This window comes from Talaromyces proteolyticus, assembly GCF_021365285.1.
Source record: "Talaromyces proteolyticus strain PMI_201 chromosome Unknown BGW36scaffold_8, whole genome shotgun sequence".
In the NCBI taxonomy this organism is placed as follows: Eukaryota; Fungi; Ascomycota; class Eurotiomycetes; order Eurotiales; family Trichocomaceae; genus Talaromyces; species Talaromyces proteolyticus.
The window spans coordinates 2,029,976-2,055,597 of NW_025764284.1; the positions used below are offsets into that span (position 1 = coordinate 2,029,976).

Here is a 25,622-nt window from a genome sequence, read left to right on the forward strand (position 1 = left end):
GCCTGCTCATGAAGTGCTCACTGAAATTCTCCAGTGCTGAAGGGGCTGTAGGGCAATATACTGATACAATGGTATTTGTAGGAGGATAATGTCAATACAGATTCTATCCGATTAGTTTTCTCCTCTGTCCAATATACTTCTCAGCCTGTTGAATCTTTCTTCTCGGCAAGCCAATTTTATTCCGCTTATTATCTACGGGTTTAGTCTTTGAGAGATTGGACAACACCTTCTTCAGTTGCTGATTCCCCTTAATTGTCTTAAGACCCACAGATAACAAGATGAATCATTTTATCTCCTCCACCCTAAATCTTAGTAATCAATATTCCCCCTCTCGCAGCTTCATGTACAAACAAGTTGGCATGTTTGTAAGATGAGTATTCTTCCTAGGACGATATTCCGAATAGGTCTCCGATACCAAAGCTCGAATAGGCTTGTAGTGCCAAAATATTGACATCCTGGAAAAGTTCTTGGACAAATTGGGTATGCTGTGGGGTGGATGCATATGCTAGCGCATCTTTGAGGGTAACGTAGCTGTATTGCATTGGATCATGATTAGACTCATTGCAGGCACCAAGGACGCTGATAACAATACATTGAACTTACCTCTCCGTGTATACATATTGCTCCTGGCCAGACACCTTATATCCATATGCAAACAAGTTACCAGTCGCATTTGCTTTCGTGAATGCCTCTGCTTGTGCAAAAAGGTTAAGCAACTAGCTCTTCCGGTTAGTAATGTAATTTGAATTTCCGATGTGTCCGAGGTATAGTTTTTCCTCTCATAAGTATGGGGTTATCTTTCACCTGGGGACCCTTTCCAGTCTGAGGCTGGAAAACGAAAGTAATAGTCGCCGGCGCTGTTGGATCTGCCTGCCGTTCAACGAGAGAGAGGCGCGAGTCGGACAAAGGTGCCCCGACGACCGACAAGACAGAACAAGCTGCAGCTAAGATCGATACTGATTTCATGTTGTTCGAATAAGACCGATTGTTTGGTACCTGAGTAGAGGAGTAGATTATGACTGAGTCCTATGAACAGTTCGTCTATACATATATGTACAGGTGGTGCGTAGTCGTCGTAAAAGAATTCACACGCGCAATTCCAAGATATTGCCTTCATAATGACCAATTTTTGAGCCTATACATATGTGATATTCTATTCATTAAAGATAACCCATATTTTGCTTATAATCTAAGGGTATCTGGATGACGTGCCTCCCGATATCCCTGCAGCTGCCGTTATACGCACCAAAATTTGGGAGACCAAATTTCGAGTATCTCTAGTATTAAATGCGCGCAGCAAACCTTCTGAAAAATGCTTCCCTGACACTAAAATATTAGTTGTGCTAGATATAACTAAGTATATTCAAAAATTGAACGTGACACATCTACAATTGTACCGATTATGCTCAAGTCCACCACTTTTTAGTACTACAGAAACTAGCTGTCAATGTATCCCATCACGACGGTAAATCCTTCACTTTCATCTTAAAGTATTGTACGCCCTGACTAGTCCATTCTAGAGTATTTTCTATTGCTGTATCACTAGTGATAAGTGTGGCAGCATTTAATGGAATTATTGGATATGTGGCTTCTAAGGTCGATGTGTGAATGACTAGCTATTCCGTACTTTGTTGGTAAATTGAACTCTTAATGCGGCAATAATGATCGTTTGCGGCTGCCCGAAAATTTTCGGATATTCGACAAATTTCGGGTTTTTGAGCAGCGCCATCATTCTCCTCTGATGAAGTCATTAATCGCTAAACCATAACCGAGAAGGACCTGTCATAAAGCAAGTTTATAGTATCTATTCGCGAGAAAACTCAGCTTAGAGAAAAAAATTATAATGTAAAAAGAAATTGATGACATTTATATATATATAAACAAGAAAGTGATCTCACTTTCTATCTTCGATAATATAGTCTTTATTTGAATTATTATATTACTTTTTCTAGTATTTTGTTTAGAAATGTGACCAGACAGCTATATAACCGGACCCTACTCTGCTTCATCCGGGCGCGTAGTGCGGACCGCGGACCCGGATGACGAACTTTGTAGGGTCCAGTTAGTTAATTTACAGGTCAGGCTTGTGACTACCAACCAATAACAATTCCATTTGTTCTCATCTCGTTGATTAGTAATCAATGCATTCCCCTGCGAATTACCCTTGGATCCTGCCAAGAATTATGCTCTCTCCGGCAGGCACTATTATTCCCCGCCATATTTCATCTTTCAGTCGAAATTATGAGAAGGCCTGTGAAAGTTGACTGATAGTGAACTAATTCATCAGCTCTGTCGGAATTGACGGGGAATGCTTGGTATTTTAAATATACAAATTGCTTTCCAAGCAGTCCAACTGTTCAAAAGTTCAACAACATTAATCAACTAGGGTGGTTGGATTAAATTTGGTCAGAAAAATTGCTTGGTTTGATGTTTTATTTAACATACCGTTAACATAAAGGCATTGTTTTCAGGGATGTTGGAAATTTCATCGTTGGTTGGATGTGTAAAGGAGTGTTTTGTCTAATGTCAAGGCCTACAGCAGTTGCGGAGACCTGCCGGCGGAGCTTCCGGTATCGAAAAGACCACATCACCAAGTTGGATATTGACTTTCTCGCTGGGTACCCTGCCTCTGATGCCTACCAGTAATCCAAACTGAAGTGAGGGAAATGTCGATCGCACGTGTGCTATTAAAGTCGCAGAAGACGTTGTCCCATACATACCAGAGGGCAAACATGTAATTACTATGTTGAGACCCCTCAGGCCGCCAACTGTATAAGGATTCTGGTCGGTATGTATATGGCAGCCGCCATCTCTACGGGCAAGGCGCAAATCCAGACGGCGGTATAGTGGTCGTGTTGTAAAGTAGGACAACTGCTCTGGTGAAAGTCTTCCTCGTTTTGAATCATGATGCGCTTCGGCCCCAAAACCTTCACTGTCCATAATCGCGGAAATTTCAGACATAATCAAAATTATTTGTGAATAGGAAAGGACATGTTCTATGGGCACAAACGTTTTGACAGAATTTCCTGAGGTATGAGAAGAGAAACAAGGCGAAAGAGTACTTAATTTTTTCTGCCCGGTGGCAGTGCAGGGGAATATAAAATACCCCCACATCCCATTCAGGACGGAGATCAGGAGTGCCAGACTGAGAGCAAGGCCGTCTCGGTTTGAAAGCAAGCCAATCATCTTGCAGGGCTTTGAATTAGTCTTAGCACGAGCTAATGTATTCAAGCGGCATATCCCAATTCCCATACAAAACTCGCATTTTTGCTCCCTTAATATTTCACCACTTTTATTAGAAAATATATTTTAAAAATGATATATAATATAAAACTTACTTCTAACATGATATATGCTTACTTTTACTAAATAATTATTAACGATAATTAAGATAATAAAGATGTATTGAAAATACTAAATCCTTTTTTATATTGGATTTATTTGTAACTTTCATTAGGCCTTACTTCTTTTATAGTATATCAAGTGATCTAATTCTACTTGGTGATATTCTTACATTGTAAATTGATTTTTAACTTTAATTGGCATATACTATAAGCTATAAACACAAGCTATAAGATTAATATCCACCTATATTAGATGCTAAGTAGACCATATACTTAGGAGTGTTTTTTAATTAAGATTGGTGCACAGTATTTGGGTGTTATTAAAACTTATATTTTCCTGTAAAGAGCAAAACCAAATACATTGTAGGTTTAAGAAACAGCGTTTTAAGCAGCAAACTTGCGCTTTCTCTGCCCACATTTCAAATATATAGCGATTTACAGTACGTCTAGACCTCAGCGGACCATATCGCGAGCGACCTGACAGCCTTGTGCCGTTTTCAGAATAACGCGCATCGTTCCTCTGACTCGCCTCATGCGACGGCGAATATCCAGCATCCCCGTCCTCACTACCCGATGATGTTGGCCCAGTAAAGGTTCGATCCTTGTTCTTCGTATAATACTGAACCTGGAAGGTTCCCATGCTCGGCCCAGGAAAGTATTCCTTGATTCATTTCCACTCTAACTTATCCGATTCATTCAGCTGTTTAAGAGATAATTCTCTTCTTCAAAAAACTGCGTGTTGGTATTTTTAGCTTTAGAGGCGAGTGTCAAGAAGCTTGCGCTTTCTCGCCCCGCATTTCAAACATATTTCCTTTGAAATTTGCTTTTCTAGCTGTGCCCACTTTGTGTAAAGTCGTAACGTCGATTTCAAACCATTTGGCTCATCCTCAGGCTTCCATGTATCTTTCCACTTAACTCTTACTATCCTGCGAATCTAGACAACGTGCCACAATCTATGAAGTCAGCCCGCCGCCGATGAGACAGCGAAGGACGAGGCCGAGAACGCTGGGAAGATTCATTCATGATTCCGGATTCGGTGGCCGACACGCTCTTGACGGCTTGAAACCATATTGGAAGCTTGTTTGGAATTACAACTTGGTCAGTGGAAATCACTTGGTCATTATCATAGGAAATCAGGAGCATCATACATAATAAGTGAATACAAACAAGCCTACAGTGGTACAGATACCGTACTATATTGCACTAAGGAGATGTCGAGATTTTAGTAGGCGAAGAGGGATAGTGGCGTGATCCTTTTGCTAGAACTGGATCCCGATGAAGGTTACTGGAAGGATACCGCACACCGAAAAGAGGGCGATAATGCGACCGTCATTCCACGGATACTTCGTTCCACCCCACTGTAGCGCTAGTAGTAAGGATACGACCTGTGGAATTAGGACTAGAGTCCTAATGGAATCAAGCCGCTTGACCTGCTCTTTCTATTCAAGTTTTGTATCAAGCGGGTGCAATACGGGCATGAAGATGGAATCAAAAAGGACGGTAATTGCCCATTAATGAATGAGATTAATAAATAAATGTGTAGGTTATTTGCTGTTTCTTCATGCGGGATATACATGGGTCCCGCTACGCTAGCCACGCTATGCATCGATGTCAAGAGAGCTGTGTAAATGGATCGATATCGCAAGGGCACACAGCGAGCAATAGTAATTATAATCCCCGAGAATATGCCTGCGGTCTAGACCTACAATACCCCGCCCGAGAATGAGCTCCACCGAGTTTGGAGCGACAGCGCACACGAGAGAGCCGATCTCGAAGTTTTATATTAATTATGATAATATATAAACTATTTATTTAATGAATTCTAAGATAATATATCTTTAGATAAAACTTTAATATATTAATATTTATAATTATCAAATAAGATAAGAGATTTAATAAAAATAAAGATTTAATATATATTAATTAAATAAATAATTATAAATAATTTTATTAAAATATTAAATAAAATCGATTTCTATTAATTTATAAAATAAATTAATCTTATTAATATAATATATTAATTATAGGATAATAAGGCTTTAGAATATAAGATTAATTCTATTGATATTTTATATTTTGATAAGAATTAATCTGGCTTTAAATTTGATATTTAAAGCTAAAAGGATATATTAGATTAATATAGATAATTTTGTAAGATTCTAATTAAGTATTAAGTCGATTTTAGCTAAGCAAAAATAAGACTAATTAGGTATAAATACGTTTTAAGTGAAGAGCTTGAATTCTTCAAAATTAAAGACAATTTCCTTAGTAATTTAGAAGCAAGTTTAGTCAAGATAAGTAATTAAGAAAGTTGCAATTATCTCAATTTATTGTAATAATTTTGGCGGTTTTTACCGGGTAACATCGTTCCACTAAATCTAACAGTATTCGTAACAGAAAATTAGAATGTGTACTCCACTTCTCCCCACCTCTACCCACCAAACGCGAATTATTAGTCTTCTCTCTTCGTCATGCCAATAAGAAGATCTGTCGTGTAATAAATTCGTCGCTTTTCTCCCTCTAATATTAAACTTCCCATCCAGCAAGCCCCATGACTGATGCGGAATGTCACCAGCCTTCTCTTACTCTCTGACGTCATCCCATGCTTATAACTAACTAGTTAACTGACGTTAAGTTGCTTAACCAAGTTAACAAACATAAGCTTAACTAGTTAACTACCTTCCATAAGCGAAAGCTTTACCAAGCTACGCCATGTCAGCTGATGGTGCCTACCGTCAATCGAAACACAAGCGCGTTGTAACTTCTTGCTCGGAATGCTATCGGAGGAAGCAGAAGGTTATGACTACTCCTCTGACGCTTGAAATGACTGTCAAACCATCTAATGTTCATCCAGTGTGATCGCAAGCACCCATGCAACAACTGTCGGGCTCGAAATGTCACAAATAAATGTGTTTTCAACCCTTCGTCAACGTGAGCCACTAAATATGGACACCACCAATATTTCCGGCCTAATAATAATCATTTTAGAGTGACACAAGCTCCCGAGACTGTGGATGGACAAGCCTGCCTGTCAAGGGGCCGGGATAATGCGCTGGAAAACTCCCATGAGTCGCCCAGCCTTGGCTACTCATTGATATCTGGCAGTAATTCTTTTATGGGCCTACAGCAAGTAAGTGAATCCTCGTTATAACAACTCTATCATCTAACTGCCACAAACTGACGAGTATTAGATACTACAGGATGGAGAGTTTCAAACTATCAGAGCTGTTCATAACCATGTTCCGGAATCACTTATATCAGACCCAAATGCTCGAGCACTGGCCTCGAATCTGCCACCTCGCGCTATCGTCGAAGAGATCGTTGAAATTTTTTTTGCAGAGGTAAACTGGCATTACTTTATTCTCGAAAGGGTTTATTTCGATGATTTGTTTTCCTGCTGGCAGTCCGCCAATGAAAATCATGTCGGCTATCTCAAACCCCAACAATTTTCAAGAGAGATGCAGTACTTTCCTGCAATGCTTTTTCAAATGCTCGCTTTGACACTGCAAATTCTGCCACAAGATGCTACAGATATGGCCCAGCTGTTGCGAAATTCTCTCGCATCACCGCAGAGATATAGCGCCTTGGGTGAAGAGTTAGCATCAGTATTGGGCCGACAAGGAGCTGCACTCACTGCAGTCCAAGCCGATTTTCTCAGATCATTCTATTTGAAGAATTGCGGCGCAGGTATCCAATCTTGGCATACAATTGGATGTGCTATTAGGTCCGTCATTACCACGCTAACCTTTTGAAATAAACTGCTGTTATCACTGCTTCCAACTATCTAACATACTCTCACCAGACAAGCCCAAGAGCTGGGCATGCATCGGCACAAGGATATCCACCAACAAGACCCAAATGATGTTGGCAAGACCCTGAATTTGTTTTGGTATGACGAATATAAACGACGAATATGGGCCAATTTATTTGCGTGGGATAGGTGAATGTCGTTCCCTCGGCTTTTAAACACTTCATCTGACTGAAAAACAAGCCTTATGGCTATGATCCTGGGAAGGCCGCGAATGATAAATTTGGATGACTGTGACGTCAAGCTACCCACAGATTGCAATATACCCAAGAAACCTTCCACAGCAGTTCCTATGACAGTGCGTTCCTACGACAATGACAACATCACGACAGTGTCAGCTTCACTATTCAGACAAGCTCTCGCTAGTAAAGTCCACGAAATGCGCGCTCTCAAAGCTGATCGGCCCCATCCTAAGAACTACTCTGTGGTCCAAAATCTTCACCATCAGGTTATTTCATTAGTAAATGAAGTCCCGCCATCGATTCGGCCCAAGAACCCGGACACTTCGTGGGACAACCAGTATCCATATTTGCCTCAACTGCGTGAGGAAATTTTAATCATGGCGAATCTCTTCCTAATGACACTACACCGATCCCATGTCGCGACTAACATAGAGAGTAGAAGGGCCGCAGTAGAGGCTGCGCTTGCTACCCTTCAGTCCCAACAACGCGTCTTTGACAGAAGCAAGGTGCATCACTATCAATTATTTGGCCTCGCTTTTTATACCGTTGACGCGTGCTGTCTGCTTTTTAGTATTGCAACTTTATTTCCCCCTAAAAGCCCTGAATCAAAAAGATATATCGATAACTCCCTTCAGCAGGCAATACAGAGACTCTCCCTTTTAGAAACCCATAATAAGATAGCCAAGGCGGGCTTGGATGTTCTTAAACGTTGCTCGAAAAAGATTCAGGAAGCAAGAAACTGCCAAACCATTTCGTCCGGGACTATCCTTGACATGAATCATTCTCTTGAGCCGCGGTTGCAGGACACACTGGCAGGTTTATACAGTAGAGATGTGGAAGGAGTGTCGACGTCGCCATCAGACTCTCGTGGAGCAAACGAGGACCAACAACCTGAACCTCAACTCCTACCCTTCTCTCCGGGCCCGTGCAGTTTCGATCAAATGTATTGGTTAAACCAGTTGAGCCAGATACAACAGCCTCATCCCCAAGATCCAGATTTTGACGAGTCTTGGGGGCCTATTGTTTTTACGTGACGTGGAAATCGATGAGAGTCAATGAATTCTTGAATCTTCAAACATGTAGTGATCAGTCTCTCCGCTTATTCAATTCGTTACAGCCATAAAAGTATTGATAAAACTAAGAACCTCTTATTGAAAAACGCAAGAAAATGTGCAAAAATACACTTTCTGGTAGAACTGCCGCTATCTTACCGGTACTTAGCTGTAGAAGGCTCGAAAAGAGAATCATCTTATTCAGGTAGTGGTGTCATCTACGTCAACGTGGCGAAGAAATGTATTACGCTAGCTCTTCCATATCGATTTAGTTTTTAGTTATATTGCCCTATATCTCTACGGATAGTTTTACGGTGAGAGTCTGCTAAATCGTAATAGCCCTCCAGCACGGATCCACCATTTTAGGGCAGCGATTAAAGACATTCAGTTCTCGGACCTTTTCTTTACAGGTACAGCGCGCAGTAGATATAACCTACTACTCCAACTAGAGTAATTTCAAAGTCATTTTCCATAGCTTACCTTCCTTTCAAGATCATATGGCCACGGCGCATAACCAGGCCCATGTCGTGCTTTGGGATCTGCAAGCCCCACGATTTGACAACTATCCAGATATTTCCCTCCGGCTTCTTCGAGCTCCCTAGCCAGACGGGGGTTGCGGCGTCTTGCTCGTGACTTTTCTGACTTTTTCTGACTTTTCCAGTACTTACTTAGCGTGTCGTCTGTTCCCCACCCCACCTGTTGTTGATCGGAGACGTGCTAAAGAAGTTCAGTTGTAATTGCTTCTAGATTCTAGCTAAAAGAATGGAGTCCTTCTTTCCCATATAGTTATTCGATCTGACTGGCGGTCCATAGATTGGTGGTCTTGGTCTGACGATAAGGTTTCCAGGGCTCGTATTCTCCTTCCAAGCCGAGGTTATCAAATTGAACTGAAGAGGTTCTATGGGCGCTAGATGAAAGGTAGACAGCCCGAGAATGGAATACAGAGGTCGACGAGGAAGGCAATAGAGGTTTGACCAGGTAAAATAATAGAAAATGGGCTATATGCTTTGTGCCGAACTGAGTCTCGAATCCATCGACAGTCCGGCCCTTAGGAGAGGCCATGACCCCGACATTGCCAATGGAAATATTCATAGATCTTGTTTTAGATTTCAGCTCTTCAGCACAGGCACGAACACTAGTAGCGAGTTCAAGTTGAAACGCATAAGATGCACTCGCGACTATCCGTGAGGTTTTTTAATGCGATCTTGACCTTGTCAAGATCACGAGCGGCCACATAACGTGTCGCCCCGGTGTGAAACATGGCTCAAGAGGTGTGAATTCCCAAAGCAGACGAGTAGCCAGTGATAAGAATCACTTTTCCTTGAAAGGCATTTTCGCGGCCTTGGTCTTTGACAACCTGCAAGGCTGTTGGTCGTACACATAAGACTTAAATGAAATCATTTGCTGCCCTTTCAGCTCGTGATAACACCCTTTCTAAAAAAAATAAAAATTGAGGTAGTTACCAGCAATCAATCTATCGAGATTTTCTTCTCCTCCCCCGCCCCGCCTACCGACTTACTTCCATTCGGATTCCGAGTATCGGTTTGACATGCAATGAGATGATGACAAATATTGCATCATATGCTTGCAACGTTTATAATCTCCGCCTGGACGGAGGAGAGTCGATATAAGTCCATTAATGCCGTCGGCCGAAGCATGCATGTAGCCGTGGAGCAATACCGAAATCTAGCGGCATGTCTGAAGTTGGTCGGATAACTTTAATAATCTTACCGTGCTGCTGTGACTGTTGTTTATCGGCTAAGGAGATAAAGTTTGCTTAGCGCTAGAACTAGAGTTTTTGGTTCGGCCGATCTACTATAGTGCACCCAACCACTTCCGAGTCAAATACGTCATTGCCTACTCTCATCTAACGTTTCCGTTTCGGTATAGACACCGTGCAACATAAATAGCTACCGGGAAGAGCATCCAGTTGGCTTTTTTTATTACCAACTACGTACGTACCTCTTGATACTATCTACACACCCAGTCAACATCCAACTCCCAACAGTCATGTCCGAAATCTCGATCAAGAAAGGCCCAATTGCCCTTGCAGGTCTTCTATTTAAACCGTCGAACGCGTCTGGCAAAACATCCGGCCTTGTGATTGTGCACCCAGGCGGCGGTGTCAAGGAACAAACTGCAAGCACATATGCGCGGAAACTTGCCGACGCCGGCTTCACAACCATTGCCTATGATGCATCCTTTCAGGGAGCCAGTGGAGGCGAACCCCACTTCCTTGAAGACCCAAACGAGCGCGTAAGCGACGTGTATGCGGTTATTGACTACCTCCAAAAACTCGATACTGTGGATGAAAACAGAATCGGCGTGCTGGGAATCTGTGCTGGAGGTGGCTATGCTGTCGGTGCCGCAAAAGGCGACCATCGGCTCAAGGCGGTTGCGACTGTCAGTATGGTGAACATAGGCGATGCCTCGCGCCTAGGATGGAACGGAGATGAGGATCCCTCGAAGCACGTGGAGGCGCTAAATGGAGCAGCTGCCCAGATTACAGCAGAAGTGAAAGGCGCCGAACGTGCTGCTGCACCATATGTCCCTCCCAGCCCTGACGACAAGACTCCGCGAGATATGAGGGAAGCAAGCGACTACTACCTTACCCCGCGTGCGCAGCATCCCCGCGCTGCAAACAAGATGTTGTATCTTAGCTTCCCTCGAGTGCTCACCTTTGATGCCTTTCATCTAGCGGATTTGTACCTTAAGCAGCCTATTATTCTAATCGCCGGTGAACAGGCAGGCTCGCTGTGGCACACCGAGAAATTGGACAAACTTATCGGCGGCGCGACGAAGAAGCTCATTGTTCCCGGTGCTGCACATATGGACTTTTATGATAATGAGAAATATCTGGGACCAGCTGTTAACAATATTGCTGAATTCATGAAGAAGCAGTTGGCTTGAAATCCGGTGTGTTGAAAGGTGTTGAGCCACAGAGCAGCAGCAACGCCGAATGGAGCTTCCAGATTCTTCTAAAGTTTTTGTGAAATTGGACGACTTAATGTATTATTTATTTTGTCAATAGTTGCTTAACTAGTTGCAATTCGAATTACTTGTTCCAACATCGCATGGAAAATCAGGGGAAAGATTAGATTACATCATGACGCCGTAGACATAAACAGAATCTATTCGACACCTGAATGTCCCATAGGTAACGCGAGCTTTGGGATGAGCACCGTGGATGATATTGTTTTAGGCGTATACGGGATGGTGGAGAGTGAGGAAGAAAGGTTGATGAAAGTGGTGGATGTGCTGGGGTGGCCAGGGAGTAAGTTATAGATTTAAAGCCTCTGTCTATGAAATAGCTCCCTGATTTCAGGTTGGAAGCTCGTAACTACATTTTGAAACATTAAAAGCAAGAAGAAGGGTTTTAGAAGAGTGCCATAGCATTAGGGGGAGATCCACATGACCCGGCGTAGTTCAAAGGGACTGATGTGAGCATAAATGTAAACCTTCCAGTACTATGACAGTATGCTGAAAGACGCTTCAAGTCCCAAAGTTCACCAATATGTAAGCCTAAGAGAGAGAGAAAGTTCGGATGTAAAACTGTATGTCTCTGTAAGTTGTCTATACGATAAAGAGCCAAGTTGAAAAAAGTTTCCATACCATAGTCCGCGGTACTTCCACTGCCATCCACTCCACCTTTGGTTGGCCTCATCACCTCGAAGCCAGGGTTGTCGGCGGCTACGGCACTGAAATGATGATTCCAGAACTAACGGACAGCCATGATTGCGTCCTCGACACCTGCACTATCCGGAGAACTAGCCAGTCGTATTTTCTCTGCTTCATTGACAGTAGACTCTACTGCCTCTGTAAAGCCTGTTCGAAGAAGGAAAACGTCTCCCGGTCTGAATTCAATACCATGATCACTGGCAATTTCTTCGATTTCGGAAATGGTGATCTTATGAGCAGAGAATGGAGAATATCTGATCCCCTTTCTCTCCGCATAGGCTTTGTAGTCGATCAAAACCCCACGGGTGGCAAGACCACCTCGAGCATGCCAGTCTAAGGGTGGTTTATAAGTTATCTACCGATTAGGTCTCTCGTGCAGTAAAATAAACAAGTAACGTACGATTTAAAGTTGGAATCTTGGCGGCGTGATCCTCTTCGCCATAGTCCTGGACAAGATCATGGATGCTAGGGTTAGAGCCATTGTATCCTCGTTGAAGGTCCTGGTCATAGAAATGACCTAGCACTCTTGTCATTAGCTTTTAGGTCGATACTACAATGGAAGGTGGAACAAACATAAAGCATCCCACTGACTACTGCATTGCGTATTAAATTCGACTTCATCATCATAGCCATGTATTTGCAGAGGAGAATTCACAAAAGAGATGACCTTGTGGACCAATCCCTTTCTCCCAAATCCTGGTTTTGGTGCGACTCGAAGGGGCCAGCTGCCAATACTAGGTTAACTGCAAGGACGGCTGTGTACCTAATGAATCTGCCTTACTTCAGGGAGATGGTAACACCATGCGTCACCTCTGTTGCAGCCCTCGCTACAATTTCAGGAGTGACTTTGTTAAGACATCCATAGACATCCTTTTGGCCGTCTTTGTCGAATATTCCCCATGCGCAACGTTTCAATTTGCCATTGATGTTGATGATAGGAAGGTTGTCGTAATCTGGGCAGCTCCCCATGGTTAGTGCGCTTTATCTTGGATATTAACTACCTATCAATTGACCAAGAAACTGGAGCCAGAGCTCTCTTCGGGTGGTTTTGAAAACAGTTATGTTCAAGAATGGTTATTAATTTGAATGTGATAGCCGCATCATAGAAACAAGCATTGCCGAACCAGAGAAGCAGAGCCGAATACCCAGCCGAAAATACAACGAAATGGGAATTTGCGAGGCCGCATTACAAATGCACGGCCATTCCTCTGTAATGTGAATTTGTTGTACCCCGGGCCCAAATTTGTAAACCTTGGTTCTCCAGGTAGCATATCGACCGTCTTCCAAATTACTCAACATGGTCGGCATCGATGGTTGGGAGCCAGCCAGCATTAGGCACTGACCAACCAGTATCATACAACCTCCAAGAGAGCAGGCTTCAGCTCTCATCTGTCATATTTCTGCTCTTAAAGTTAAATATTCTTGATTCATATAACAGAGCATTGCTACAGTGCGTTTCACGTGATTGAAAGCAATGTTAGATTATTCACAATATCAGGGGCCGTCGGAAGAATGGAAATCTTTTGTTCGAGACAATCCCATCCAAGCGCCAGATTTGACTCTGTCACCGCAGACCATGCGACAAGCAACGAATGAACTGCGAGTACAAATAGCGCAAGCTGAGCTCCGAGAAGGCGGTTGGTTAATCTATACCTATGGCATTGTAGAAAGCTGACCATGGTTTCGCTGCAGACCTCTACAAAACAGTACCATGGAGGGACTACTCTGTTTTGACAAGGGACAAGCAAAATATTATTGCTCGCGTGTACCGCCCCAGTGACAACATGTCTTCCGAGGCACTTCCGATCTATCTCTATTTCCATGGCGGAGGACACCTTCTGGGCACCATCGAAACAGAAGATGCTTCCTGCTCCCGGATCGCTGCCAATGCGTCCATTCTCGTGGTAAATATCAACTACCGTCACACTCCGGAGTTCAAGCATCCGACTCAAGTAGACGATGCCTGGGATGCGTTTGAATGGCTGTCCCGTAACGCCAGTGCTATTGGCGGTGATCCAACTCGTGTAATTGTCGGCGGAATCTCTGCCGGCGCAGGACTAGCAGCTTCTATTGTAATACGACAACACATGGACTCAAAAACGCCATCGTTAACTGTATGTGGGCAACTTCTCTGTATTCCCTGGCTAATTCACCCGGATAATCACCCGTTTCGAACGCAACCCACATCGTCTTACATGCAGAATAACTATGCTCCGGTTCTTCCGATGTCGCTGCTTCAGTTATTCACTGATCTACTTCACGCAGAGGACCCAGCTGATCCGTCTTTGAACATCGCACTGAGTGAGGAAGACAGGCTGAGTGGGTTACCAAAGTCTAGCTTTTTGATTGCTGGACAGGATTTACTTCGTGATGATGGTCTTTACTATGCGGACAAGTTAGCAAGAAATGGGTTAGTCAAAACCACCCTGAACGTACATGTGTGGAATGTTTTTGTTATGTTAACATATTATTCTCAAACACTTATGCAGTATTCCAACAAAAGTGCATGTTTTCCCTGGACTTCCCCATGGCTTCCGTCGCTACAGTTCTTTGCCCTCAAGTCGAGTCTGGGATGAATTACTCCTGGAGAGCTTCAAGTGGATCTTGTCAACTGATAATGCTTGCTCATTTACCGTTTCAAAAACGAAGTAGATTCCTCGGATATTTCAAACCATGTGTTGGCTTTAAAAGGGTCAGCGATAACGTATTCAATTTCTAAGATATTCGAATATCCCGGAAGCATACTTATCACAATAAACAATATTGTTTGTGGCGTCTGTAAAATAGATGTAAAAACGAAATATACGAGAAAATTACACTTATTGGTCACATATGGCTGTGATAAAATCTGGAAATTGCTATCACATATTAATTTGTTTTCAAGGTAGACACCAAAAATACCCAAGTGATACACCAGAATATAACCAAGGCTTGACTGAATTAGAAAATCTAGATTACCACTATCACAAGTCCTCGATTAAAGCAGCTAAACTTTCTTCTAGTGAGGTCCAGCCTCGCTGTCCGTAGAATACCTGTAGCAACTCCTGTGCAGTCTTAGAAGGCACTATATCACTCAAATCCAAACCCTCACCAACTGGGGGGCTAGGTATAGCGGCGTGGGGGCGCAGCTTTTTCAGAGTGGAAGCAATGTCTTTCATTTGAAACGGAGCGGCAAAGGCAAAAAGACGTTGAGACTTTACATTGGGGTCGAGTAGGGCAATGACATGGAGTCGAGCGTTGTCAACAACGTCAACGAACCATTCTATAGTAAAAAGGTTAATATACTATAATTTAAGGTTATTAGAGTCAAATTGGTCTTACGTGGGCCGATAATGGAAAAAAGCATTGGGTCTCCTGCCAAAAGATTGCGGACCCAGTCTGATGAAGACCCTTTAATGTTGGGATGAAGGATTTTTCCTATCTACTCGCGAACGAGGTAATAAGTCAGCTTTTTGAAGACTTTCATGGAGCGACTAGGAATATCGTACATTGAAGTTCGGAAGAACAGAATTGAACACGAAGGAAGGTTTATTCGTCTGTATCCATTTCCAAGCTTGTCGTTCTCCCTCAGTCTTCGATGCGGCATAAACATGCAAGCCTAAGCGATCATCGGTAGTGTCCTGCTGCCAAGCGGCTCTCAATGAAGCTTCATTCCAAGTGTCTACTGGCAATATTAGCAAAAGTATTTTCAATTTACCTGCGAAAAAAACTGACTCTCATCTACCCGGATCTCCAAGTTAGCCTCTGGGACAAGAGCAGCTGTCGATGACGAAGTCAAAACCACTCGCTTCACAGGTTGTTGTGAAGCAGCTTCAAGAATATTTTGTGTCGCTCTTACAACCCATGGAATCACGAGGTTCGGATCGGTTGAAAAGGTCATATCGGAAGCCTTCAAGTCTGTATTAATATTCTTCTTTTCCATTTACGAACCTGGTCATACCACATGCACAACACCCGATATGCCCTCCAAACTCCGAATTAGAAGGTTAACGTCGTCGAAATTAGGGACAATCACGGTCTCAAAAGTTTCCGGTCCAAACTTCTTCTGGAAGAAATCGTTCAGCCATGGTTTTGGCTGTCGAACCGTCCCGCGCACCGCAAACCCCAATTCTAAAAGACAATTTACAACATGAGAGCCAATGAATCCATTGGCGCCCGTGACTAGGATCTTGGAGCGGCGAGGTACAGCATATATTTCGTCGTTTTCTGACATTATTTTTTCTCCTAGCGGCAAGACTTTTATGGGATACTGTAAGGAACACTTTTAATTTGAATGTCAAGTATTCGGTACTTTATCACTACAATACTAATCCCACCACAGGCTTAACGGTCCTGATATTATAATGTTTGCTGGCGGACGTCCGTTCGGCCGGACATAAGTGGTGGATATTCCTTCAACCTTTGGCCTATCGCCGAAATTTCGGCCGAAGGCAAGTAAAATGGTCGTAGTCTTCGGCTAGAGCACAATCAGCTGCCATGCCGTTTTAGTACTCTCTTAATGACATCAGCAGTTCCGGAATTACCGGTGCTGACCACTCCCATCTACTACTTGTTTCCACATCACAGGAAATACAGGCCATTTTCCTGGATCTATATTGTTGTATTGGAAACAATTATCATAATATGGTACTAAGGAGAACATATGACTGGCAACTGACATTTTGCTTGTCGTGTGCTCGCATCGGCCAATGTGCTGCATAATCGGTCGAGTCGAATTTGGGTTTCGGTTATAGCGTATAACTTACCCAAACTTTGCTGATCTCATCATGCATCATGACAAATGATGCTAGGGTGTTAGTAGTATGGCCATCGACAATTGAAAATAGCACTCCGTATGCTAAATAGACTTTTCTTCTATTTTACCTCAAAACCTGAAGCGTGGTATCTACCTCGAAGTTAGTTCAATGGCCATCCCAGACTCCTACAAGGCCTTTCGACGTGCACCGGGTGAGAATGCTCAAATTATCCTTCCGGTCGTCGAACGCATCCCCTTGCTTCGGCCGACGGATGTCCTAATTCGAGTGCATGCTGTATCTTTAAATTACAGGGACGTTGGTATGCTGCGTGGAAATTATCCAATATCCGTAAAGGATCAAGGCATCCCTGCGTCCGACTGTGCTGGAGAAGTAGTTGATCTAGGGTCCGCAGTGACTCAGGTATTACTTGGAGACCGGTTTCACCTATCTTCGATTTGAAGTACATTGAAAACCCAGACCCTGAAGGCAAGGTTGCTCAACTAGGTGGAAATGTGGACGGGGTACTGTGTCAGTATGCTGTGTTTGACGAGAGCGTACTTGTTCGAATTCCACCGCACCTCTCGTGAGAAGAGGTACGCCGAACAAGTTTCCTTTCACTTGGCCGTTTATTCATCTCTACTTGACCCTTGCCCACTCTTCTTTCAGCCAGTTGGAAGGTAATTGTATGTCTAACGTATTCTGAAGGCTGCTTGCATAACCTGCGCAGGGACAACGGCTTGGAATTCCTTGCAAATGAACGAAAGTAATGACTTTGAAAGAACTGCATTAATGCTCGGTGTGCTCAGACCCTAACAGGCTTATTGGACACATTTTCGAGATATACTAATGCGGGGACGCTACACAGGGACCGGAGGCGTGAGTATGTTTGCACTGGTGATCTGCCTAGCTGCTGGTATTCATCCGATTATTACGTCGTCTTCGGAGAAGAAGTTACAGGATATCGCAGCCCTTGATCCAGATGGGACCATTGATTCTATCAATTATCGTGATTACCCTGACTGGGACGAAGAGGTCCTTCGGATGACGTCTGGAAAGGGCGTTGACACTGTGCTTGAGACCGTGGGAGACACAAGTTTTCAGAAAAGTGTTACCGCCATGACCACCCGCGGTACTATATCCTGGATTGGGTTTCTGGGTGGACAGCAACTCAATGACCTTGTGGAAGTTTTGGGGCGGCTCTTCCTAAAAGTTGGGACACTCAAGTAAGATTCTACTTAAAATGATACCTTTCAATAGCTAAAGCAAGCGACAACTAAACCATACCTAGGGCAATTCAGGTCGGGTCGAAAATAGATCAACAAAAACTTTGTCAGTTCCTAGCAACGAGAAAGGTATCCCTAAAATCTATCATTGGAAAGAGATTTCATTTTGAGGAATCCCCTGAAGCTTTTGATTATCTCTGTTCTGGAGACTGTGTCGGAAAGGTTGTCATTTCTGTATCTCATTAAGGCCATGGTTGTAAGAAAAATTATTATCATGGTTCCTGACGCTATTGATACCCTCCACAATTGTGAACACTAAAAGCACACCTCTCGAAGGGGTGCTCACGGAGTAGGTTTTGTAATAAGCTCTGCGGCGTTAGTTCGAAACTTTTATTTGGCATGATTGAAGGATGTATGTGCGGACTATATAGCTCTTATTTGGCCTAAAGGAAGAGTTAATTCTAGGAAGTAAGCTGAATCAAGAATATTGGAGGAACTAGAGAAGTGGTGGGAGGACGGACAATAAGAGTCAGAAAAGGTCTGAGTACGCATGGGAATTTTCTTCGGCAGACACCCATTGACAGAAACACTTCACACAATTTAATTCATTAATTTTACTTGGTCAATTCGTCTTAAGCTATAGTTTGGTTTATATTCACAGATCTATACTATGAAATAACCAAGAATGAGGTTTCGTGTTAGCATTTAACCTCACAACTATAGATTCTATATCGGACGAAGTACTGTTAATTAGGTTTCAAAAAAAGACAGGTATTCCTCATACTTTTTGAGATAGTAATTTCCTCCCCATTCATTGGAGGCAACGCTACTATCATTACACGTAACATATATGCAAGTGGCTATAGCCAGTTTCACGTTAGCTGGGTTCTCCAGGCCTGAATAAACCTTAATCCCCACCGACTGAATAGCCGACCAGGAAAGGAAATACGAAAGCTTCACCCGTCAAGAGCCTTGAATGAGTCCAGGTAGCCCACGTTCAAATAAAGAAAGCCACATCTTTCAGCTTCCGAGAATCGAAAATAGTAGAGTGTTTGACTCCTCTTCGAAAGGCAAAAGTACCACGCATTGTATGGTATCTTACATGGCTACAAATAGGTGTGGACTATAGAGTCAGCTGACCTGCCACCTACCTTAACGAATCCATTCCTATTCTACAGCTCCATATAAACAAATTACCTAGTAGTCGATCACGATGACCTCACCCTATGTCAACAGGCTAGTCAACAGCCAGGAGTCCGTCGATTTCCGTAAAGCTGCTGGCAAAACGGTTGTTTTGACTGGAGGTATGAATCCATTCATTTCAAGGCCCATCTCTTGAGCTCCACCCAGAACTAATTTGACCCATTGGATCTACAGGCAGCAGTGGCCTGGGCCTGGCTTACATGCAAGCTCTGATAGCTGCTGGGTGTGTAATCTGCGATTTCTGAATAATATCCAATGAATCTTTTTTCTGACAATCGCCCAAAGAGCTTTCGTGGTAAATGGCGATATTAACCCGCCTTCAGTGGCCATTCCCTCTGATAAGTGAATTTCTCCCATGCTGATACTCTCGTCGACCACTAAGACAAGATTTAGAGGAGTATTTGTCAAATGTGATGTATCAAGTTGGCATGAGCAGGTCAACGTGTTCCGGAGGGCCAAAGAAAAGTCACCAAACGGAAATATCGACGTCGTTATTGCAAATGCTGGGATATATGGACCGGACACTCTTGATGGTGCTGACTCCTCTGATACTTTGTCGTTCTTCAACTTAGTACAAGGACCACGGACTGTATTACTGACTGATATCTTCTAGGGTTGTCGGATGAGGAACCCACAAAGCCAAATACGGCTATTCTGAATGTGAACCTTGTAGGGGTGATATATACCACTCGACTTGCTGCATGGAGTTTTAAAAAACAAGGAACCCTGGATCCCTGTATAATTCTGATAACCAGTATTATGGGATATATTGATACTCAGGGATCTTCTCTTTATTCAGCGGCAAAACATGGTGTCCGAGGCTTAATGACCTGTTTGAGACGAAAGCAGGCGATCCGGGTCAACTGTATTGCACCATGGTATGCTCTCGCCCATTTCTTTACCACTCGCTGTGCATCCATATAAATGATTCCTTGGGGTCTCGTTCTTGGCGAAACACATACTTATGGAAGTGCAGGTTCATCGCAACTCCTATTCTCAAGGACAGTTTTGTAGAATCTACCCGTCGCCAATTTGAGGCGAAAGGGGTTGACTTTGCTCTCGCCGAGGATGCTGTCTCAGCTGTTTTCCGGCTTGTGACAGACACTTCGATTAATGGTATGAATTCATCGTACCCCGTGAAAGCCAGGCAAGCTGACAATAAAAACCACTTTATTTATAGGTCGGACGTTGGGCATTGTACCCCGACAGCTGTCTTCTTCTGGCTACATGGATCTGAATCATGATGATTATAATGAATCAGACCCCCTTTACAATCTACAGATAGTAGCGAGTACACTGGTTTATGATGGAGTGGCTTAGGCTGGGCCGTTGAGTAATCTTTCGTCCCACTTAGAAACTATTCTTCAATTCAAATCAAAACTAAATCTATAACGATGTTCTATCATTGGGAATATTTTTATTATTATCCTGCAATACTTCCGATGCGATCCGGGTAGCGTTCACTGCGTTCGGAACTCCACCATATACTCCGACCTACATATAAGAGGGGAAAGTAGATTAGTAACATAATGTGCATTTTGTAGTCCTCGGAGGTAGCAAGGCCAAGAAAAATGGAGCCATACCTGAAGGAAAACTTCCTGGATTTCCTTTTCCGTGCAGCCGTTGGATATGGCGCCTCGAACGTGAGCCGCGAGCTCATTGTCGCGTCCAAGCATTGCTAACATCGCTAGGCAGAGTAGCGACCTAGTCTTGAGTTCTAGGCCCGGTCTTGACCAGACTAAGGACCACCCTGCGGTAATTGCCATTGTTTGCACTGGCTGTAGAAATTCAGGAAGGGATTTGGACTTCGAAATATATTGGTGGCCAAACACCTTCTCTCGAAGTTTGCTTCCCTCGTCGTATAGGACTTGCTGGGCTCGCTCAATGGCCGCACGGTCGGGCTTTTCTTCATCCATTGTGCGTTGCGGGGTAATGCAAGGCCAGTCACTCGCCGTAAACCTTGAAAATACGGGTGCAGATCAGAAATGACCCTCCGTGATGATTATTCAATCGATGCGAAGCCACTAACACTTTATCCCTCTCGTAAATATAGCAGCTGATTAGTAAGTAATGTCGAAATAGATCGATACTCATTTCTCACAAGATACTTGTAAATATAAATAGTACGTATCAGGGATATGCTGTGCTTCCGTTTATGTTCGTAGCCGAACTATCTGGGATAATGTAGGGAATGTGGCGGTTCGCCGAAATCAATCGGCACTGATTCGAGGCGTCGGGAACAATACCGCCGAATTTTTGGTCGTAGTACCTTTCTTGGGGAAGTACTTATTTTTCCTAGTACCATTTGATAGCCGATATGATCCAGTTCGTAAAACAGGGGGGTTACGTATCTCAAAAGTAGCCACAATTTGCATTGTTACGCATTCCATCCCATAATTCTGATTGTCAAGCACGGTCACCACTCCACACATCATGAGCTTCATAGGTATCTCTGCATCATTTAGAGGAGGTCGAGTTGTCACTCGCCGAGCCTGCAATCCTGTTTATTCCCTGCGTGGCTCTTTGCTTCGACAGGCTCGGACGTTCTCAGAGGAGCAGAAAACGTACGATGGCGACTTGCGACCCATAAAGGGTCGGTTTGATCTCTCTGGAAAGAACATTATTGTCACCGGTGGTGCTAGGGGCATTGGTTATTCAGCTGTCCGTGCCATTGCCGAAATGGGTGGGAATGTGTGTGTTTGGGACGTGGCCTCAAAACCTGTGGCAGATTTTGCATCGTTGGCAGATGAGTTCAATGTGAAGACAGAATACATCCAGACTGATGTGACCAACCCAGAGGGTTTGAACGGCGCTTTCAACCAAACAATGACCCATTTTGACCGCCTGGATGGTTGGTATGTAGCCGATATTAAGAAGCCACGAAATGAAGGTAATTTTATTTTCTGATTTGTTCATCTAGTGTTACTGCCGCGGGCGTCGTTATCGAAGGTCCATTTGTGGACTGTGAGTACAAACCTGTGGCAAAACTCCTAGACGTGAACGTAAGCATTCCCCTTTTAGATCAAGCTATCCTCTCTAATTATATTGCAAATATAAAGGTCCTCGGCACTTTCCTTACAGCACAGCTTGCCGCAAGGCAAATGCAAAAGCAAGGCGGCGGAGGCAGCATTGTCCTCATCGCATCCGTCTCAGCTACTACAAAGACCCCAGGGCATCAGTTGTCTCCATATAATGCCTCTAAAGCTGCTGTTCGCATGCTTGGGCAAGCCATCAGTATTGAGCTTGGCCCGGATCAGATCCGCGTCAACTGCGTTTCGCCAGGATACACTGATACTGAACTCCTCACGCCTTTCAAGGAGCAGCAGCCACAGAGAGTGGACCTGATGAACAAGGCGCCTCCCTTAGAGAGAATCGGCAATCGCAACGACTTGACTCCTGCAATCGTATACCTCTTGAGCGAGGCATCCTCATACACCACTGGAACAGACATCCAAGTTTCTGGAGGGTTGCACGTCGGTCGCGTCGATGTGGAGTAAAGCGCGCCGCGCGAAAGGCGTATTGTAAATGCATCCTGGTGTGGGTGAAAAATTTTAGGACATATACGTCGACTCTTCAAAGACGCTATTTTCAACAGCATACTTATCTCTATGTGTTAAATGTGTAATTCTTTATGTGTATAATTTTTGCCTTGCTAATAAGTAATCACCCGGCCGTCAGAATCGGAAATATTGCGTGGCTTCTTTATTGTTCTAGTCCGGTGTAAATATCAACTAGGAGAAAATTAGGACCATATTAGAGTATTCGATTCATTTGATTTCATCTAATTTTTCGAATCTTGAGACATGGTCTCCAAGTCTCGTCCCACATGGAGCATGTGCACATAGAACTGGACTTTTCACAAGTAAGGTTCTCATACTTTTAAATATTACTAAAGGTACTATTTGCCATGCCTATTCCACTTAGAGCTTATGAAAATCGTAAAGTAAGGCTATAATGGTACCCCCAACATTGAAGGTACTACATGTAATTTGTACGTTGACAGGCTGAGTCTGGTAGTAGTGCCAAAAACATTAAGTTGCACCTCGGGCGAGAGGCACACTGTATATAACGTATGGGGCTAGAATTACACGAAACATGGTACCTTCGAGTGGCACGTAAAATTGTTATATGAATAATCACGAAACAATACGGCGTTTGACACGAACGTTCATAGGGCCTTTTTTGTCTCCTACACCATATTCCAGCATTACAAATTCCTCATTGGGATTGACGAGTTCGATATCGTAGTTCTTCATGACGGTTACCACAACCTTCCAGATGGACATTAATGCAATGTTACGACCAGCACATTGCCGATTGCCTTGTCCAAAGTGGAACAGCATGTTCGGATTTGAAGAACTGTAACGAGCAGACCCAGGCAGGAAGCGGTCAGGGTCAAATTGATTGTGATCAGAACCCCAGACATCGGGATTGTGATGAAGACAGGTACTGAGAATAGAGCAATTTGCCTGTGTTTTCATATCATTAGTGTTACCAATCCGTCTTACGTTATTCAATTTACAAATATCCACTTACCCCAAGGGGAACGTGATAATCTCCAATCATTGTTCCGGCCGGATTGATCACCTCATGTGGCAACAATAGCGCGGCAGTCGGCGACATGCGGAAACTCTCACGGATACAAGCTAGTATGTATGGAAGGTTGGTTTCCAGACCAGTGAATTCATATGGCGTCCGTTGCTGTCCGGGAATAGCGGAATCTAACTCGGCGCGGACCCTTGCAAGTACTTTCGGATTTTGGTGAATATAGAATAGCAGAGCAACCATAGCACTGGATGTGGTGTGGGAACCCGCGACACTGGAAGCAGAGTTAGGTTGTTTTATTCATTCATTCTTCTTTTTGACAACAGCTAGTTAGAAAGGTGTCTTACAGGAAAACAAAGGCCTCGGAGTTGATTTCATTTTCGGTCAGCCCTTTACCAGAATCCGGATCCTTTGCATTTATCAATGCTGCGAGAAGGGTACCAGGCTCGGTTTCATTGTTGTGAGTCTCCAAACTCTGGCGAATGGAATCGGCAGCGATTTTTTTCAGGTCATTGCGGCTTTGTATGAGAGCTTTCACTTGTGGTAGGTATGCCGACCAGGTGGCGATATGAGGAAGCAAGTTTGCAAGAAGACCATAAATATTACCCAGAAGAAAGTGGTTGTTCAAAGGGGGCAATTCGCCTGTGGTCTGAGCCTTGAAGTCGGTGTCGAACGCCAGCTGGGCAGTCACGTCATACCCGTACAGGCCAAGAGCTGACTTGAGATCTAGGACAGCACCAGACTCAACGTACCCATCCAATTTCTGCAGGAGCTTGTCGATGTGGTTGTCAAACACGGGCTCCATGTGCTTAAGGGCACTGACCGAGAGACCGGGACCGATCTGCTTCAGGCGTAGGGCATGAAGCTGGCAATTGAACTCGTTAGTTAATAAGGTTCTATGGACATACCACCCAGGGGTTGGGGTTTCGCAGCTCACATTTTCATCCCGGGTAGAAAAAATATCTGGGACTGTAGAGACATAGCCCTTGTAGAAGATCCCCTTGGGCATCTTCCGGCCGACTTTGTAGATCGGCGCAATGGCCTGCGGGATATTGAAAGAGAGATCATCTGGCCCAATGCGAACGACTGGGCCATACTTCTCGTGCACGGCACACATGCGCGTGGGTAGAGCTAGCGTTGACAGTTCATAGACTTTCCAGAAGTTGGTAATACTGGCGCAGAAGGGCCCTGGGAATTTTGCCAAGGGGTGAAAGTATCGTTGATACACGACATATCCAACTAAATAGGTCGTCGTTACAAGGGCAAGGGTTGCGAATATCAGCTGCGCTGAGGACAACGCCTGAGTTTGCGCTCGCAGAGCATCAAGAAAGGCCAATTTGGTTGCCATAATTGTTCGTATAGGATCCGGGAAACATAGAATACGCTTGGGGCGATTTCCCGCCATTGGATGGATTGTATTTTATATTCAGCTCCATACTAGCTCTGCAGCTCTCCAGATCTTGTATCTGTGCGGAGAACTGGGTCAGCCGGAATCCGGGGATGCGAACCGATGCAAAAGGGTTAGAAAAAAAGCAGCAAAATTAGGACGGACAAATGGAAATACTTCGGCCGGGCGATGAACCGATCACAATATCCTTAGGCCGAAAGAGGGCCTCGGGCCCCTCTCCGAATGACTGCGGAGATGAACCTGGGGATTGCGGAGGCCCCGCGAAAGATTGGCAGATTGTGGTATATTGATAGACGTTCAGTTCGCAAATTCGTTCGGACACTGCTATTCCGTAACGCTAAATGACGAGGCTTATTCATTCTTCACGGCATATTTGCCTCCGTCGTCTCCTCACTCCTTTTCAATTAGAGGTTGCTTGTCGCCCAACTCAAACCGCCCTCCAC

The 25,622-nt window shown here is 44.0% G+C and overlaps 13 protein-coding genes across 13 annotated transcripts; 6 read left to right on the forward strand and 7 right to left on the reverse strand.

Moving 5' to 3' along the window:
* Positions 1–312: 312 nt before the first annotated feature.
* Positions 313–966, reverse strand: BGW36DRAFT_463164 (uncharacterized protein; the record flags this gene model as incomplete). Its single annotated transcript, XM_046222198.1, has 3 exons — positions 313–531; positions 604–716; positions 805–966. The coding sequence occupies 3 exons, from the start codon at positions 964–966 to the stop codon at positions 384–386; spliced, it is 423 nt and encodes a 140-aa protein (XP_046070753.1). The 3' UTR covers positions 313–383.
* A 1,596-nt stretch (positions 967–2,562) lies between these two features.
* BGW36DRAFT_258169 (uncharacterized protein) lies at positions 2,563–2,844 on the reverse strand (the record flags this gene model as incomplete). The annotated part of the gene is made up of 1 exon (XM_046210040.1): positions 2,563–2,844. A coding segment is annotated over one exon (282 nt), but the record flags the coding sequence as incomplete, so codon positions are not given.
* Positions 2,845–6,117: 3,273 nt separating this feature from the next.
* Positions 6,118–8,496, forward strand: BGW36DRAFT_383025 (fungal-specific transcription factor domain-containing protein). The gene is made up of 5 exons (XM_046216618.1): positions 6,118–6,275; positions 6,333–6,474; positions 6,536–7,068; positions 7,147–7,284; positions 7,336–8,496. The coding sequence occupies exons 1-5, from the start codon at positions 6,187–6,189 to the stop codon at positions 8,366–8,368; spliced, it is 1,935 nt and encodes a 644-aa protein (XP_046070755.1). The 5' UTR covers positions 6,118–6,186; the 3' UTR covers positions 8,369–8,496.
* A 676-nt stretch (positions 8,497–9,172) lies between these two features.
* On the reverse strand, positions 9,173–9,541 carry BGW36DRAFT_299730 (uncharacterized protein; the record flags this gene model as incomplete). The annotated part of the gene is made up of 1 exon (XM_046211559.1): positions 9,173–9,541. A coding segment is annotated over one exon (369 nt), but the record flags the coding sequence as incomplete, so codon positions are not given.
* A 732-nt stretch (positions 9,542–10,273) lies between these two features.
* On the forward strand, positions 10,274–11,456 carry BGW36DRAFT_383027 (Alpha/Beta hydrolase protein). The gene has a single exon (XM_046216619.1). It carries the CDS (start codon positions 10,397–10,399, stop codon positions 11,294–11,296), a length of 900 nt encoding a protein of 299 aa, XP_046070757.1. The 5' UTR covers positions 10,274–10,396; the 3' UTR covers positions 11,297–11,456.
* Positions 11,457–11,762: 306 nt separating this feature from the next.
* BGW36DRAFT_398798 (uncharacterized protein) lies at positions 11,763–13,033 on the reverse strand (the record flags this gene model as incomplete). The annotated part of the gene is made up of 6 exons (XM_046218449.1): positions 11,763–11,938; positions 12,014–12,076; positions 12,110–12,397; positions 12,465–12,581; positions 12,638–12,789; positions 12,846–13,033. The coding sequence occupies 6 exons, from the start codon at positions 13,031–13,033 to the stop codon at positions 11,763–11,765; spliced, it is 984 nt and encodes a 327-aa protein (XP_046070758.1).
* Positions 13,034–13,538: 505 nt separating this feature from the next.
* On the forward strand, positions 13,539–14,716 carry BGW36DRAFT_429486 (Alpha/Beta hydrolase protein; the record flags this gene model as incomplete). The annotated part of the gene is made up of 3 exons (XM_046220700.1): positions 13,539–13,701; positions 13,757–14,474; positions 14,554–14,716. 3 exons carry the CDS (start codon positions 13,539–13,541, stop codon positions 14,714–14,716), a joined length of 1,044 nt encoding a protein of 347 aa, XP_046070759.1.
* Positions 14,717–15,027: 311 nt separating this feature from the next.
* On the reverse strand, positions 15,028–16,277 carry BGW36DRAFT_299944 (cinnamoyl-CoA reductase; the record flags this gene model as incomplete). Its single annotated transcript, XM_046211578.1, has 5 exons — positions 15,028–15,326; positions 15,386–15,485; positions 15,553–15,728; positions 15,779–15,953; positions 16,005–16,277. The coding sequence occupies 5 exons, from the start codon at positions 16,275–16,277 to the stop codon at positions 15,028–15,030; spliced, it is 1,023 nt and encodes a 340-aa protein (XP_046070760.1).
* Positions 16,278–16,968: 691 nt separating this feature from the next.
* BGW36DRAFT_453676 (alcohol dehydrogenase) lies at positions 16,969–18,573 on the forward strand (the record flags this gene model as incomplete). Its single annotated transcript, XM_046221877.1, has 5 exons — positions 16,969–17,220; positions 17,262–17,354; positions 17,506–17,596; positions 17,666–18,023; positions 18,089–18,573. 5 exons carry the CDS (start codon positions 16,969–16,971, stop codon positions 18,267–18,269), a joined length of 975 nt encoding a protein of 324 aa, XP_046070761.1. The 3' UTR covers positions 18,270–18,573.
* Positions 18,574–19,236: 663 nt separating this feature from the next.
* On the forward strand, positions 19,237–20,546 carry BGW36DRAFT_429489 (uncharacterized protein; the record flags this gene model as incomplete). Its single annotated transcript, XM_046220701.1, has 7 exons — positions 19,237–19,327; positions 19,401–19,449; positions 19,512–19,568; positions 19,620–19,759; positions 19,840–20,104; positions 20,203–20,342; positions 20,407–20,546. The coding sequence occupies 7 exons, from the start codon at positions 19,237–19,239 to the stop codon at positions 20,544–20,546; spliced, it is 882 nt and encodes a 293-aa protein (XP_046070762.1).
* A 66-nt stretch (positions 20,547–20,612) lies between these two features.
* On the reverse strand, positions 20,613–21,142 carry BGW36DRAFT_429490 (4-carboxymuconolactone decarboxylase; the record flags this gene model as incomplete). Its single annotated transcript, XM_046220702.1, has 2 exons — positions 20,613–20,720; positions 20,810–21,142. 2 exons carry the CDS (start codon positions 21,140–21,142, stop codon positions 20,613–20,615), a joined length of 441 nt encoding a protein of 146 aa, XP_046070763.1.
* Positions 21,143–21,659: 517 nt separating this feature from the next.
* On the forward strand, positions 21,660–22,723 carry BGW36DRAFT_299959 (short chain dehydrogenase; the record flags this gene model as incomplete). The annotated part of the gene is made up of 3 exons (XM_046211580.1): positions 21,660–22,081; positions 22,147–22,228; positions 22,286–22,723. 3 exons carry the CDS (start codon positions 21,660–21,662, stop codon positions 22,721–22,723), a joined length of 942 nt encoding a protein of 313 aa, XP_046070764.1.
* Positions 22,724–23,362: 639 nt separating this feature from the next.
* On the reverse strand, positions 23,363–25,119 carry BGW36DRAFT_361308 (cytochrome P450; the record flags this gene model as incomplete). Its single annotated transcript, XM_046214265.1, has 3 exons — positions 23,363–23,695; positions 23,763–24,045; positions 24,119–25,119. 3 exons carry the CDS (start codon positions 25,117–25,119, stop codon positions 23,363–23,365), a joined length of 1,617 nt encoding a protein of 538 aa, XP_046070765.1.
* Positions 25,120–25,622: the final 503 nt, after the last annotated feature.